At 34.5% G+C, this 13,836-nt stretch overlaps 1 protein-coding gene across 4 annotated transcripts in view; it reads left to right on the top strand.

The window, feature by feature from the left end:
• BNIP2 (BCL2 interacting protein 2) overlaps nucleotides 1–8,736 on the top strand; it is a 35,007-nt gene extending 26,271 nt beyond the window's left edge. The window contains exons 9-11 of one of the 4 annotated variants that reach the window (XM_074234276.1): nucleotides 1–99; nucleotides 952–987; nucleotides 3,932–8,736. In XM_074234276.1, the coding sequence (XP_074090377.1) occupies nucleotides 1–99; nucleotides 952–987; nucleotides 3,932–3,983 (187 nt within the window). In that variant the 3' untranslated portion in view covers nucleotides 3,984–8,736. Of the gene's footprint in view, nucleotides 100–951; nucleotides 988–3,928 lie in introns of all 4 variants that reach the window. The other 3 variants (XM_074234275.1, XM_074234277.1, XM_074234278.1) reach the window with 3 other exon arrangements.
• The last annotated feature ends 5,100 nt before the right edge of the window (nucleotides 8,737–13,836 follow it).

The raw sequence follows: 13,836 nt of genomic DNA, 5'->3' as shown, positions 1-13,836 counted from the left end.
CTCAAAATTCAGCCAGAAAATTAAATACGTCTTTAACCTGGCAGAACTAGCAGAACTTGTCCCCATGGAATATGTTGGTATACCAGAATGCATAAAACAGTATGTTTTCGTCTTGCCTTTTTACATTTCAGTGTGATGGATAGTGAATATTACTTCCCCATGCTGTTTGTTGTCCCCCAGATCATTTTTAGCCACTTTTCCAGATCTGTCTGTTGTGGCAATATTTCAACAAAAATTGGATAGAAGGGGAAACCTCCTTGTCGGACTTTTATGGAGGAAAGAAAGTTATGGCAAAGGGAGGATTAACATTCTACCCATAGCTACTTAAACATGCAGAAGACTTCCCTATATGGGTTTTATATTTCCCCTTCTTCCAAACTTTGTATTTGTCAAGCTAGTTAAACAGATGTCTCTGCCCTCAGCCTTTCATTGCTGAAAATGCATTAATGATTTAGATGGTAAAGTTTTGATTCTTGTTCTTTAGCAAATAATTGTTGAATAATTAAGGAGTTTTGAGAATCTCCAGATCCTAAAATAATCTTTATCTACAAATCTGTTAAGATTAAGCAACCATCTCAGAGATAATGGTTTTTTGTGAAAAATTTGACAGAAGACAAAAAGAAAATCATAGTAGAAAAGCAGACAATATTTTGCCATAATAGAAAAGTTCTTTCACTGTCTAGCAACATAACATTTTTCTTGAACTTTTTATTATAGATATCATTTTAAAACATGTTGTGTATTTGCAGGCAGTTTTGATGTTTGTTAAACTAACGTAGTATATAGCTACTAAAGAACCTATGCTTTTGACATCCTTATTTCAAAACTTAAATTTGTCTGCAAGCTTTTTTATATTTTTATTTATTTTTATAGTTTTATTTTTGTTGTTCTTAGTTTTTATTGGTCCTCATAACTTGTATATATTTACTGAAATAACTTTTCCCTACCAAGGTATGAAGAAGAAAAGTTAAAAAAGAAACAAAAAAGGTATATGCACACCTTGACTGGGTTGCATCTAGACTAGTCCATTTGCATTGCACACACTAACTCTTTTCTTATTGGTTAGCTTGCAGACAAGGATATAGCATTTGAAAATATAAATACTCCCCAGAAGCTAAATAAAGTATTTTTTTCTTCCCTCATGATGCCAATTGCATTGTGATTTTTAGAGTCCTTGTTTATCTATTCTAAGAATGACATAGGACTTGTCTTGTTAGCAAAACATGGTCCTTAGATATTTCAAGAACCATGTTTTTATATGTAAATTATTGCTATTTTGCCAATTAGAAAATTATTAGTTATGTGTCTTGGGATTGACTTTCTTTTTAGAAAGTATTTGTATAGTATTTGAAAACCCATTTGTACAATAGCCCCTAAATGTCAGATTGCTTTCAAATATTATATTTTAGAGCTCTGAATTGTATATTAGATGTATTTATACACATTATTTTCTCCTGGGGTTAGTGATTTATATTTGCAATGTGTATTTTCCTTTGCTAACCAATATGTTAAATTCTCTTGTATGCTTAAAATTAAATGGCCTGCTAACCAGTCAAGTAAATCATATATGTGATAAATTACCTTTAAGTTCAAGTCACTGCTTTAGCCACTGTACCATTTAACCTTCAAAGTTCCCGCTTTTCCTTTAAGTTAATTCTGCTTTGAGCATAACAGAAACTATTTTCTGTCAGTGTTTTGTCATAGAGAAAAAAGGCATGAAATGGGAGGCAAATTTTGGCTATAATAAGTCATAAATGGAATTCCCAGTCTAAGATTAGTGTACTGATATGATTAAATAGAGACACATTTGAATTAGCCAGGAGTTCTTGCAAAAAAGTTTAGTGTTTGTATGTAAGGTTTTTTGTTTTGTTTTTTAATGATGGTTGAAAGTATGGAGAAAGCAAGTCCTAAACAAAGTGCTTGTAAACAGTCTTAAACTCTGTCCTGGATTTTTTCTAATTTTGAACTCATTTTGGTTCTTTTTCCTATGAATCCATTTCTTCACGTATTATAATTGGCAGCTAATCTTTTTTCTGTTACCTAAATTAATGGCTAATAGAAGGTTTAGCTAATTTTATATGCAGAGATGGTGTTATGGCCATATCATTAGTACTACATGTACTTGGAGTTTTCCTATTTTTACTTCCTATTACTTCTCACATGGAACTCAGCCTCCAGTATGTAGACTATTATAGCAGTGTCAATATCCAACTTCATAGTAAAGTATAATTTGGGTATTGTAGGAAAAGAAAACCCTTTCTTTTCTTTCTAAAAATCTTTACAGAATCTCTGATATTAAGTACCAAGTATATATACACAAGAGAATATAGTAGTATTTTACTATACCTTAAGTTCTATCTTTCTGCTTTCATATGTGTAAGTGCTCATAATATAAAACTTGGACTGACAGAGATGGGGGGAGGAATACTGGAAGCCACCTTTATTTATATTCCATTTAATTCTAGAGTGGTATATTATAGAAATGTCAGCAGCACGATGGATAAAGTGCCAAGCTTGGAATCAGCAAAACCCCAGTTCAAATCCAATCTCAGATACTGAATGACTGTTTTCCTGGGCAAGTCACTTAACCTGTTTGCCTCATTTCTTCAAGTGTAAAGTAGAGTTGATACCATATGCTTCTCATGGCTCTTATGAGGAACAAATGAGGGTAATATATGTAAAGCAATTAAGCCCAATGACTGGCATATAATTAGTGCTATATAAATATAAGCAATTTAATTATTAGTCTTATTATTAAAAGACCTGGAAGATTAGTGATACATAAAATATTTTCTAAATAGTTCAAGAATGAGTATATTAAAATGTTATTTTTTATATTTCTTTGATATTATTAATGTCTATATCAAAGACAATAAATGCTAGGAATCTAATTAAACATATAGCTTCTGGAAATGTTTTAATGATACAGTGTTTTAGTGATGGGCCTTCCACTTCTAATTATATGTCATTCCCACTTTGCAAAGTAAAGCCTACCTTTCACTAAATTAAAACACATTTGACCATAATATGATATAGCATAAAATATTGATATTCACATATTCTTTCCAGACTCTTAGTCTAAATTATTATATTTTAGCAGAAAGTAGTCCTAGGAAAAAAGTTATAATGTAATCATAGATACAAGTAAAACTTTTTCTGCTGATTTAGCAATAGTGTCATCATTTAAACTACCTAATCCATGTGGCTGTGTTCTTTGAGGAAGTAGCCTGTTGTACTTGAGAGTCACAGGTACTGACTTCTCATTCTAGCCCTGTACCTGTATACAATGAGCCAACCACTTTACTTTCATCACCATAAAATGGAAAGGAGATTTGATTTGGATTCAGAAGCTCCAGGGTCCAGTCTTGCCTCTTTTCCTTAGGTCCATCACACTGGGCCTTTGTTCTCCCATTTAAAAAAAATGAATGGTTTGGATTAGATGACCTCAGAGGTTTCTTCTTTCTCTCTCCTTCTTTGATCCTGTAAGAAGGAGGGGTTTGGCCTAAGATCTGAGGCCCCATCCAATTATACATACATTATCCAAGATTCAGCAAGCCAAGTTTTCCAATTTTAAGATGCTCCTACTAGCCTTTGGCTATTTTGCTTTTTAAATATATAACCTCTGATAACCTTTAAAAAAAGCAAATATGGTTTAAAATTGTTGTTTCTTTGATTTTTCTCTTAAACTGGTTTTCTTGTTATTTAAAGGACCTGCTTGGTTTGGGGAAATAGAGTTGTTTGGTAAACTTTGTATTGTATCAGCATCTGTTTCTTTGCAAATTTTTGTTTTTAACAGTATAATCTGTGTACTAAAAATATTCATTATACCTCTAAATCTGAATTATTAAAATTAAAGCATTTTCTTTGGAAAATCACTTGTTTTAATAAGTCAGTCCCTACTAATTTTTGTATTTCGTTTTTCATTAAGCAGAGTTGATCAGGAATTGAATGGGAAACAAGAAGAGCAGAAGAGTGAACAGTAAATTTGGAGTCCAAACAAAAGACCTGAGAATGTGCAGATGGAATGATGTGATGCTCTTTTGCATTATAATGCATTTATTGGCCTTAATTTCTCTGTAATCTGTTACAACATTGACTTGATTATCTTAATGGACTTTTGTATGAGGGACTGTTCACTGCTGTATTGGTTTGCAAATCTTTTGAATTTAATTCTTTAATAGCTACTTTAATATTATATTGTAATCGTTTTGTATTTTATATTGCTAAATGTAAAAGAACCACACTTTTTTATGAGGCATTTTTGCATTTGTTTTATCTAAGTGATGCATGTTCTTCAGTAAAATATTTATATGCGTAAAATGGTAAAGGAAAGAGATAATATATATTTTTATGATTTTTTGAACAATATTTTATAATATTGTAAACAATATGCAGGTGAATAAGGCCATATAAATGACTCTTAAGTCATTATTTTGTAAAATGCATGATGGAATTTTTGTTTTTGTAAAGGGTTAGACACATTTCTTATTTTAGAAAATTAGAATGTTTTTATGTATTGAGGGCTGGTTAGACCAGTTATCACAAATACATGAAGACTGTTCTTGTTCATGTATTGGATACATGTAGAATATGCTATGACAAGCTTTCCTCTTCTAGTGTACATTTTTCCCCCCCTCATTATGAAAATGCAACTACACAATGCATTGTACACTTTTTAAACAAGTCAAAAAGCCATTTGGTGACCTGGATAATTAATTGTAGGAACTAGAAATTGGTGGGTGTGCTTGTATGCATATATATATATAAACTTTTTTTACCATCTGGCCATAGATAGGAACTTTTCACATGTCTTTGGATTGTGAAATGAATGTGAAATGAATTGCTAGTCCAGGATAATATTCTCCTGGACTGCTTACTACAAAGCACTGCAAAATATGTGGCATGTTGTGCACTGTCACTCTTTGTTCCATAGAAAGCAAAAGCTTACTTTTTTTAATCCTGTACCATCAAAGTAACACTTTAAAAAAAGAACTATTTACTTATCATGTCATTTTTAAAATTAAGTTTTTTGACTTAGTCCATCAAGATATTTTTTTCCATGGGTCAATCATGTTTTACAATATCTTAATAGAAGTTGACTGTAAATCTAAGTAACATTAAATTGTGTTGTTGTCAATTAATCATTTGATGAAAATGTGTAAACTTCTTGTTCAATTTGGAAAGTGTATTTACTGGAGTTATGAGAAATGGTACACACACAACTTGGAAATTAACTAGAAAAACAAATTACTATTTTGTTGAGATTGCCTAGTTGATGATGAGTTAAAAGGAACATCTCCATTAGAACAATTCCTTGCTAAAGTGTCTGAGTTTTGTAAACTTCTCCAACTTTAAGCTCATTTATTCATAGGCCAGCATTGGGTTTTGAATACAGGTTTTAAACTCTCCCAGATTCTGGGTGAGATATTTGAAAGAGATTTCTGTAGCAAATGGTTCTTTTGTAAAGGGAAATTTTTCTTCTCTATATTGTGTGTTTTTGTTAGTCATAAATTTACATGAAAAGGCTATCCAAGAAGAAACAGATCAAAACAGTCTCCTGAATTACCAGGATTAGATAGCTTATAGTTTCATTATTTCAGTGTCTCAAGAATTTTGAAGTGCTATTTATTTTAAAACAGATTAATAGGGGCAGCTAGGTAGAGCAGTGAATAGAGCCTCAGACACTTAATAATTATCTAGCTGTGTGACCTTGGGCAAGTCACCTAACCCCATTGCCTTATAAAAACTAAGGGGAAAAAACAGATTAATAACTTAAGGATTTGAACAAGACTAGATATAATTAATAGGTTCTTCTCTTTCTCACAGTAAGTTGTCTTACTTAGAATTAAATTGAGGCATTCATCTGTAGTCACTGACAGTGCACTGTTGATTTTAACAAATGCCTTTTTCTTCTCCCTAATCTGAGTTCCCCTAATGTCCCTACCCCCTCAAAAAAAAATCAATCCCAGCTGTATGTAAATATTTGTTTCTTCCATTTTTTTACATTCCAAGATGAAAGTAAATAGTCATTCCAGAAATGACAGAGGGGACTTCCCCTTATTATCAAAATTGCTAAGTTCTCTGATAGGAAATACATTAAAACTCTATTACAGCAATGATATGGGGAAATGATAACACCAGAGTTTTATTGAGAAAAAGGTACATTATCTTCATATCAAATTTGACCCAAAGTGTAGTTGACTCTTTAGTGTGCAGGGTTATGCCTTTTAATGGTATTTCTGTAAGCATTTTTTCTCTTGAATATATTAGGAGATTGTAATAATGATCCTTATAAAACAAATTTACTTTTCATCTTTAATTCTTAATTTGAGTTGTAGCAATATATACATGTAGCATTTTGAATTTTATCATTTAGTCCATATATGGAATCCCATTTTTAAAAAAAGAATGTCTTTCCATATAGTCATGTGAATTCATTTATTAACTTGGATAGTATTTTGGTTCTGTTTGTATTGGTGTTATGTTGTATTGTTTGTACCATTTATTTTGCAAGATTTTGATATATGAGCTCAGTTCGTTAATTTCAACAAGATTGCTTATATGAATAGAGAGCTTTTGACTTCCTATCCTACATGATAGTGTTCATAAACAGTACTGATCATTAGGATAGGATTCCATAAATTTTAAATTCTACAAGGCAGTCTAAAGTAGGGCCTGTGGGAGTAAGAGAAGGGGATGAAAATATAGGAGAGAGCCAAGTAAAGGAATGCAAGAGAAAATGAGTTGAGATAGGGGAAGGGGAATGAATGATAGGTTACCGTGAACAATTTTACCTCCAGTATTAGTTAATGGCCAATGTTGTATAAGACATGCTTACCCCTAAAGATAATAAGGTGCAGAATGATATATTTATTAACCAAGCTCTTTTTTGTGCAACCAACAACTCTAAGGAAATGAAGGGTGAGAGTTATTAAACTTCCTTTGATTACTGCAGTCAATATACAGAATATATGAATAAACCAAGGAACACAAGCAGTCAGTAATACACAGTAAAGTAAGAGATGATCAAAGTAATAACAATATTGAGAAACCTATTCAGGTTTGTCATTTTCCTTTATCCATTTGTCTTCTAATATAAGCATCCTCTTGTATCTCTCAAGGCAAGTTGATGCTGAGAAATCAGGGGCAGCAGTCATACTTCTGTTTCTAGTACTCAGTGAACTCATTCTAATTTATTTGCCCAACTCTTCTTTGCCAACTACACATCCTGCATTGACTTATCAAAATCTGATTATTTCTAAACTTAGTGCTATTGTGTTATTGTATATAAAAGAAATGATACATCTAAAGCAGTGTTTAGAAGTTTTATATAATCTTTCACACTCCCTTTTTTACATGTAATGGATCTATTATGTACAACTTCTCACAGAAGGGGATATATTGTGGTACATTGAAGGAAAATAGTTCCTTCCCCAACTAATTTATATCCTATTTTTCTACCCATACTACAATTTGTAAAATTGATCAAAGCAAAACTTGAGGACATTCTAAAAGTATTTAAAAGAAAGAATATTGTGGTAGTGAATCAGCTTTAGCAAAGTAATTGGAATATCCTGTTATATTTAAAACAGAAGTTCTTTGACTGACCTTAGGATAGACTAATTGGAAGAAGTCTAGAAACTAGCTATGTGAGAAGACCCGCTGGTAAGGAAACAGACATCCACAAGGGCTTGGAATGGTAGTAACCCTGGCCTTGATGATCCCATTTACTGAGAATAAAGCAGGGAAGATGTCTGTATGATTCATTTTTATGTACTACTAAATGTTCTGTGTATTTCTTAGGAAGCTCCCAAAAGGGATGCCCTTATACTGCCTCAGCATTTTCTGTAATTTTAAATTTGGCATTTACCACAGGTATGTATGTAGTTCTTCACAATCTTATCCCTAAGAAATAGTGATAAGAAATGTTCTACTTTGTCTAGAAGCAAGTATGATTGCGAAGGATTTCAGCATTGGAGCTTTATTTATTACATAATAGGTTCTCTGCTTAATTTACTGTATATTGCATATAAATTTTTTTAAACATTAAGGAAATTTCTGAAAGTATACTATATTCAGTTAAGCATGAGATGAAAACTAGAAAAGTTTCAAGCTTAAAAAATTATATTAGAAGTTTTAAAAAAACTACACTAAGACATCATTGGGAATTTAGCACATTTGCATTTGAAGCTATTTTGATCTTTTTCTAACATACAGACTGAACATACTTAGAAATACCTCAGAAACATTTTTATAGCCAAAAAACTTAAATATTTTCTATATTTCTTAAAGAATTTCTATACCCAGTCTTTCAATGTTTCTTTTGCCTTCATCTCTTAGATATGTAGTAGTCACATTTATTTAGAGGAAAATATACTTGCTTATGTAATCTTCAATATTGCTGGTATTCATTTTATGACTTGGCTTGACTTTAAAAGCACTTTGATTTTTTTTTAACTGCAAGGTCCAACATTTAATGCACTGTAACAGTTAACTTATTTAGTTGTTCCTTAGTATAGGGATTAATGTATAGAAAAAGTTCTGTCATATGTATAGTATAAGAAAGTCAATTTGAGTGTGTAATGTTTGTATTAAGAGTAATAGAGGAGTCTTTCAGCCAAAGAAACCTCTTTGAGGTTTTCCTTTGGCATGTCAGGAATATGGTGATATGCAATCTGTTGCACTTCCTTCTATTACAAATTTAATGAATCTTAAATAAATTAATTGGAAAAGTAATGCAATTTGGCTCATTTTACCTCATTTACCTGATCCAGTAAGCTATGTTAATCTATCAACCAATTTTTTCAAGTGATTTTCAAACCTTTCTTCTTACATCATTACTTTATATATCTTTATTCCTAATATCCTATTTGCAAAAAGTTAAAACTCACCTTTTATTCTAAACATTTTAAAAATCTGTTAATAAATTTATATTCTTATAACATCAGATAGAGAGTTTTCAGGGGTAGTTGATCTTTATGTTTGTGGTTTGCCTTTTTTTTGTTGTTCCATACTTAACTCTCCAACTAGTTTAATGTTAAATTGCTATTGGCATTCATGCTGCTTTTCACCTTAATCAGTATGATTATCAGCTAGAGTTTGTAATTATAAAGAGATGCCCAATCAATCCTTTAAGGAGTCATTCTCTTATTTGTAAAATGGTAGATTTATAATTAGATAACCTTTGAGCTACCTTTCATCTCTAAAATTCATGATCAGATGGAAAGGTGTACCAGTATTTCCTCATCTATTACCCTGGTTTCATGCTTCAAGGATCAGCGCTGGTATCATCTTTATTTCTCTCTTCCTCCATTCCCAGTCCCTCCAATTCCAAGTCCTTTGAATTGTATCTCTTTCAGTCTCACTTCAGTTTTCCTTCTATACCCACTGACAGTCGCATCATATTTAGATTCCTTTATATCTTGCTTTATAGCATCCTTTTATACAACTCCTTGTATTAAAAAAAATTTTAAATTACAACAGCATGAAACACGTTGCATCTCCAAGTGTTTCCTCCAAAATATGTACTTGGTTATTATCTTTGACAAAGTTGAAAAGGGGGAGCTGGAACTTCTTTGGCAGGTGGTTTCTAAATGATCTCCCTGCCCTTTTTTTCCCTGTTCCAATCTAACCTTTGTTATCGGAGTAATTTTAGAGCCTTAGAGGCTATTAGAACTGGAATAGAACTTTTAGAGAAAGTTTTACATTTAAGAAAATTGCCAGTGAAGTTTGTCTAAAGACAGTTAATAGGTTATAGAAATAGATGAGACTTGAACCCAAGTTTCAAGGCTTAAAATACAATGCTTTTTCATCTATTCTGTACTCTCTTCATGCCCAAACCTAGCTGTAAAATCTGGGTGACAATTGCAACTACCTCCAACAGTAGATTTGAAAATAAAATGAGTATTTCTAAAGATAGCAACTATAGCTGTTATACCTATATTATTTTATCAGCTGAAAAGTACTCACATAGCTAGGGAATTCATCTCCTAGGCACTCAGTGTGTTCTAGATTAGTTGATAGGGTTTAAAGCAGGACAGGGCTTTTGAAATCATCTAGTACAATGCATCTATTTACAATTAGTAGGTGGAAATATAAGCAGATGAATTCTCCAAGGGAGTAAATATATTAGGAAAAGCTGAGCATGCACAATTGGCTTCCCCCTGCTAGTTTGTGAACTTTATTATGTCTTGAATTGTAAGTAGCTTTCTACCTTGTGGCTTTTGTTTGAGTTAGGGGTACCTATCATGGTAGTTCTTTTGGGAGCAGTGGTTCAAAACTCCATTTCAAATGCTGTCAACATGGATTAATGTCAATCTACAGAAAAGCATAAAAGGTATTTATTTGCACAACCTGAAAATTTTGAAGGATGTGTAGCATTTTTCATGATAGAATCAAAATTCAAAAATGTCTACAGGTTAGGATGATAAACAGATTAGACATTTGTTCAAAAAAAACATACAATAGATGATGTGCATTGTGGTAGCAGTACATCAGAAAAAGATCTATAAGTTTTAGTAGACTATAAATTCAGTATGAGTCAGAATGTTATATTACCCTCTCCCCTAAAAAATTATGACCTTTAAGCTATTAAGACGTTGTGGTTCAGGTAAAGCGAGGTGATAGTGCTGTGGAATTGGAAGTATCTGTAGTAACACACTTTGGTGGAAGATTTGTGTGTACCCAGTCTCGAAAGAGAAAATAGGAATAATGGTTGGAAAATACAGAGGTGGAGAAACAATTGCTAACATCTAATGCTGTCCCAAAGTGGAATAGATTGCTTTGAAAATTATAGTTCTTGACTGGGTGAGTTGAGGTTGGTTGACCCCTTGTTGGAAATGGCTATAGATGAGATTCCTACCAGAATGTGTGTTCAACTGAATTACTTTTGAGGTTCCTTCAAATTGTGTAGTGTGTCGGCCTAGCAAAGCCAAGGAATTGCATGTCACATAACATGCAGTATATTTTCCTGAAGAGAGCTACTCCCTCACTTGCAAATCTATGATTTTTAGAATTTTTTTCTTTTTCCCTGAATTTAATTTTTTCATGTAGTCTGAGCAGAAGCCAGAGAAGTCCCTCGTCAGGCCCCTTGGTCATCCTATGATTGAAAAACCCTTCCTGCATCCTCTGTCCATTTACACAAAGAAGTTTAACCAATAACTTAGCTTGCCACAGAATTTATTTCTTTTCCCTTAGCATACACCAGTAGAACTTCAGAATGAGCAGCAGGCAGGTGGTATAGGGGAGAAATAAGTCAGATTTAAATGGGCCAGTGGAGTATTATGATCTGCAGTAGGAAGTAGAGTTGACTTAAAATGAGAATTGTGTTTGGCTGTATCACTTAAAGAACTTTTGTTATTGTCCATTTGTTTTCAGTTGTGTTGGACTCTTCATAACCCCATTTAGGGTTTCCTTGGCAAAGATGATTTGCCATTTCCTTCTCCAGCTCACTTGACAGAAAAGGAAACTGAGGCAAACAGGGTTAAGTGACTCACCCAGGGTCAGATAGCTAGTCTGAACTCAAGATGGCAGCTTCCTAAGGCCAGGTCCAGCCCTGTGCACCATGGTGCCACTTAGCTGCCCATCCTTGAAGTATTAACATTGGGCTAGTCATGCTACCTACTAGACCTTGTTTTCTTATCTATGAAAGGAGGGGGCTTAGTGATGTAGTTGGGAAGTCCCTTACATTGCCACATAATGTAAAGAGAGACTCCTTTTGGACAGCTTTGAATCATGCTAATAGAGTATAGAGATGGAAGGAATTTTAGAGATCATCTAGATTAATTCCCTTCATTTGATGATAATACTAGTCTGTGATTGACTCAAAGCTACATAAAGCAGTCAGGATTCAAATCTAGATCTCTGAATCTAAAACCAGTGCCCAACATATTGTTGTGGTCTGGAGAAAAGATGTCAGTACTTGTTAGACTGTTGAATTATTTGCACAGATGATAGTTGAATGAATAGGACTGGGAGTGAATGAGATTGTCAAAGGAAAGAGTGTAAAAAAAAGAATCCAGCACAGAACCTTGAGGAAAACAATCGAGACAGTCAAGTCAACAAGCATTTATTAAATGTCCACTATGTTGCCAGACATGGGCAAGTGCCAAGGATAAAAAGAAATACAAAAAGCAGTCTAAAGGGAGAAATAAAATGCAAACAATTGTACACAAATTATAAGCAGTAAAAATTGGAGATTACCAACAGGGAAGGCAGAAGATGGGATTATAGCAGGGAAGGGAAGGAAGCCAGATATAAGAGAGCTGGTACAGATGAGGGATTTTACAAAGGTTGAGTTGATGGGATTTAGCTATAGATTAGACTGTTTAGGGTGAGGATGGAGGTGGGGGCCATTAAAAAAGCGAGGAATGAAGAATGATACCTAGGTTGTGAACCTTGGGTGACTGAAAGGGTACTCTTGAACAATAATAAAGTAATTTAGAAGAGGAAGAATTGGGGAGAAAATACAATAAAGATCTGGAGAGGTTAGGTTTGGATAACTGGAACTGAGAATCATCTGCACAGACAACTGAATCCAAAGCAGTAATGATGCAGTGGATGGAGTGCTAACCCTGGAGTCAATGAAGATGAGAATTGATTTAAAATTCAGCTTCAGACACTAGTTGTGCGGCCCTGAGAAAGTAACCTTTTTTTGCCTCGAACAATGCTAACATGGGATGATCAACTGAAATTTTATTTGATACCATAGATACCACACTTTAACATCAGTATGTAGCTTAATAAATACTTGGTTCTTGATTTTCTGCCCTTTGAGTTCATGAGAGAGGTGGGAGAATGGGCATGTTTGTAGGTAGAGACAAGGAAAAATGGAAGAAAGAGGAATGAGTTGTGATGATAAAAGGATCAATCTGGAGAAGACAGAATGGAATAGGATCAATTTTACATGTAGAGGTTTGGCTTAATCAGAAGAGCCTGTGAAATGAGATGGAGGGAGTGGCAGAGGGTGTCGTTTTATGAGATGAGGTAAAAAGCTCCAGTGAAAGGATCTCCTATTTGCATCCCACTACATTTCTGTATTCCTAAAGATAAGGAACATGTGAGGATATCACATTTTTAAAAGGTAAACAATGTGGAAAGACCTTGGGATCACATCCTAAGGCAAAGGTTGGAAGATAGCGGGTATTGTGAATCTGTGAAACAGAAGACAGAGGGTCTGCAGCTCGGAAGTGATGGAAGGGGACAACTGAAGCCTGGCTAGCTCAGCCCTCTCCCGTTGCAGAGGATAAAGGATGGGTACAAGTTGATGCGACTAATAAGCCACAGAACCTGAATTCAAATGCAATTACTGTGACTCCCAAGTTCAACCCTCTGTCTGTCCGCTGTCGTGGGAGCCTTGAGGGATGCGCCCCTGACATCTGTTCTGTCTGGCTCCAAAGCGCAGTACTTGAGAGAAACGGATGCAAGTTCATTCCAAGATCATCTGGTTCGGGGGCGGCTACGTGGCGCATTGGATAGAGCACCAGCCCTGGAGTCAGGAGGACCCGAGTTCAAATCCGGCCTCAGACGCTTAATCAATACGTAGCTGTGTGGCCTTGGGCAAGTCACTTAACCCTTGCAAAAACAAAAAAAAAAGATCATCCGGCTCCTCCAGTTCTCTTGCACAAGCCGCACATTTTGCGGACGAACAAAGTGATTTTCCTCCGGAAGCCCCGCGGGTGGGAATGGCGGAGTCTCCATCCGGCCCCTGCAGGCGGAACTAGCTCATTAACCGCCTGTGCTGAGCGCTTTACAAGGATGCCGCCGCATTCTCACCGCCAGGCCGGGTGTGAGGCGGCTCGTGAGCTCGGGCCCGGATGGAGAAGCCGCCCCCTGACA

The sequence above is a fragment of the Macrotis lagotis genome, chromosome 4 (assembly GCF_037893015.1).
Source record: "Macrotis lagotis isolate mMagLag1 chromosome 4, bilby.v1.9.chrom.fasta, whole genome shotgun sequence".
Lineage (NCBI taxonomy): Eukaryota > Metazoa > Chordata > Mammalia > Peramelemorphia > Peramelidae > Macrotis > Macrotis lagotis.
The sequence above is the reverse complement of the archived record's forward strand: the minus strand, read 5'-3'. Positions and strand labels throughout refer to the sequence as shown.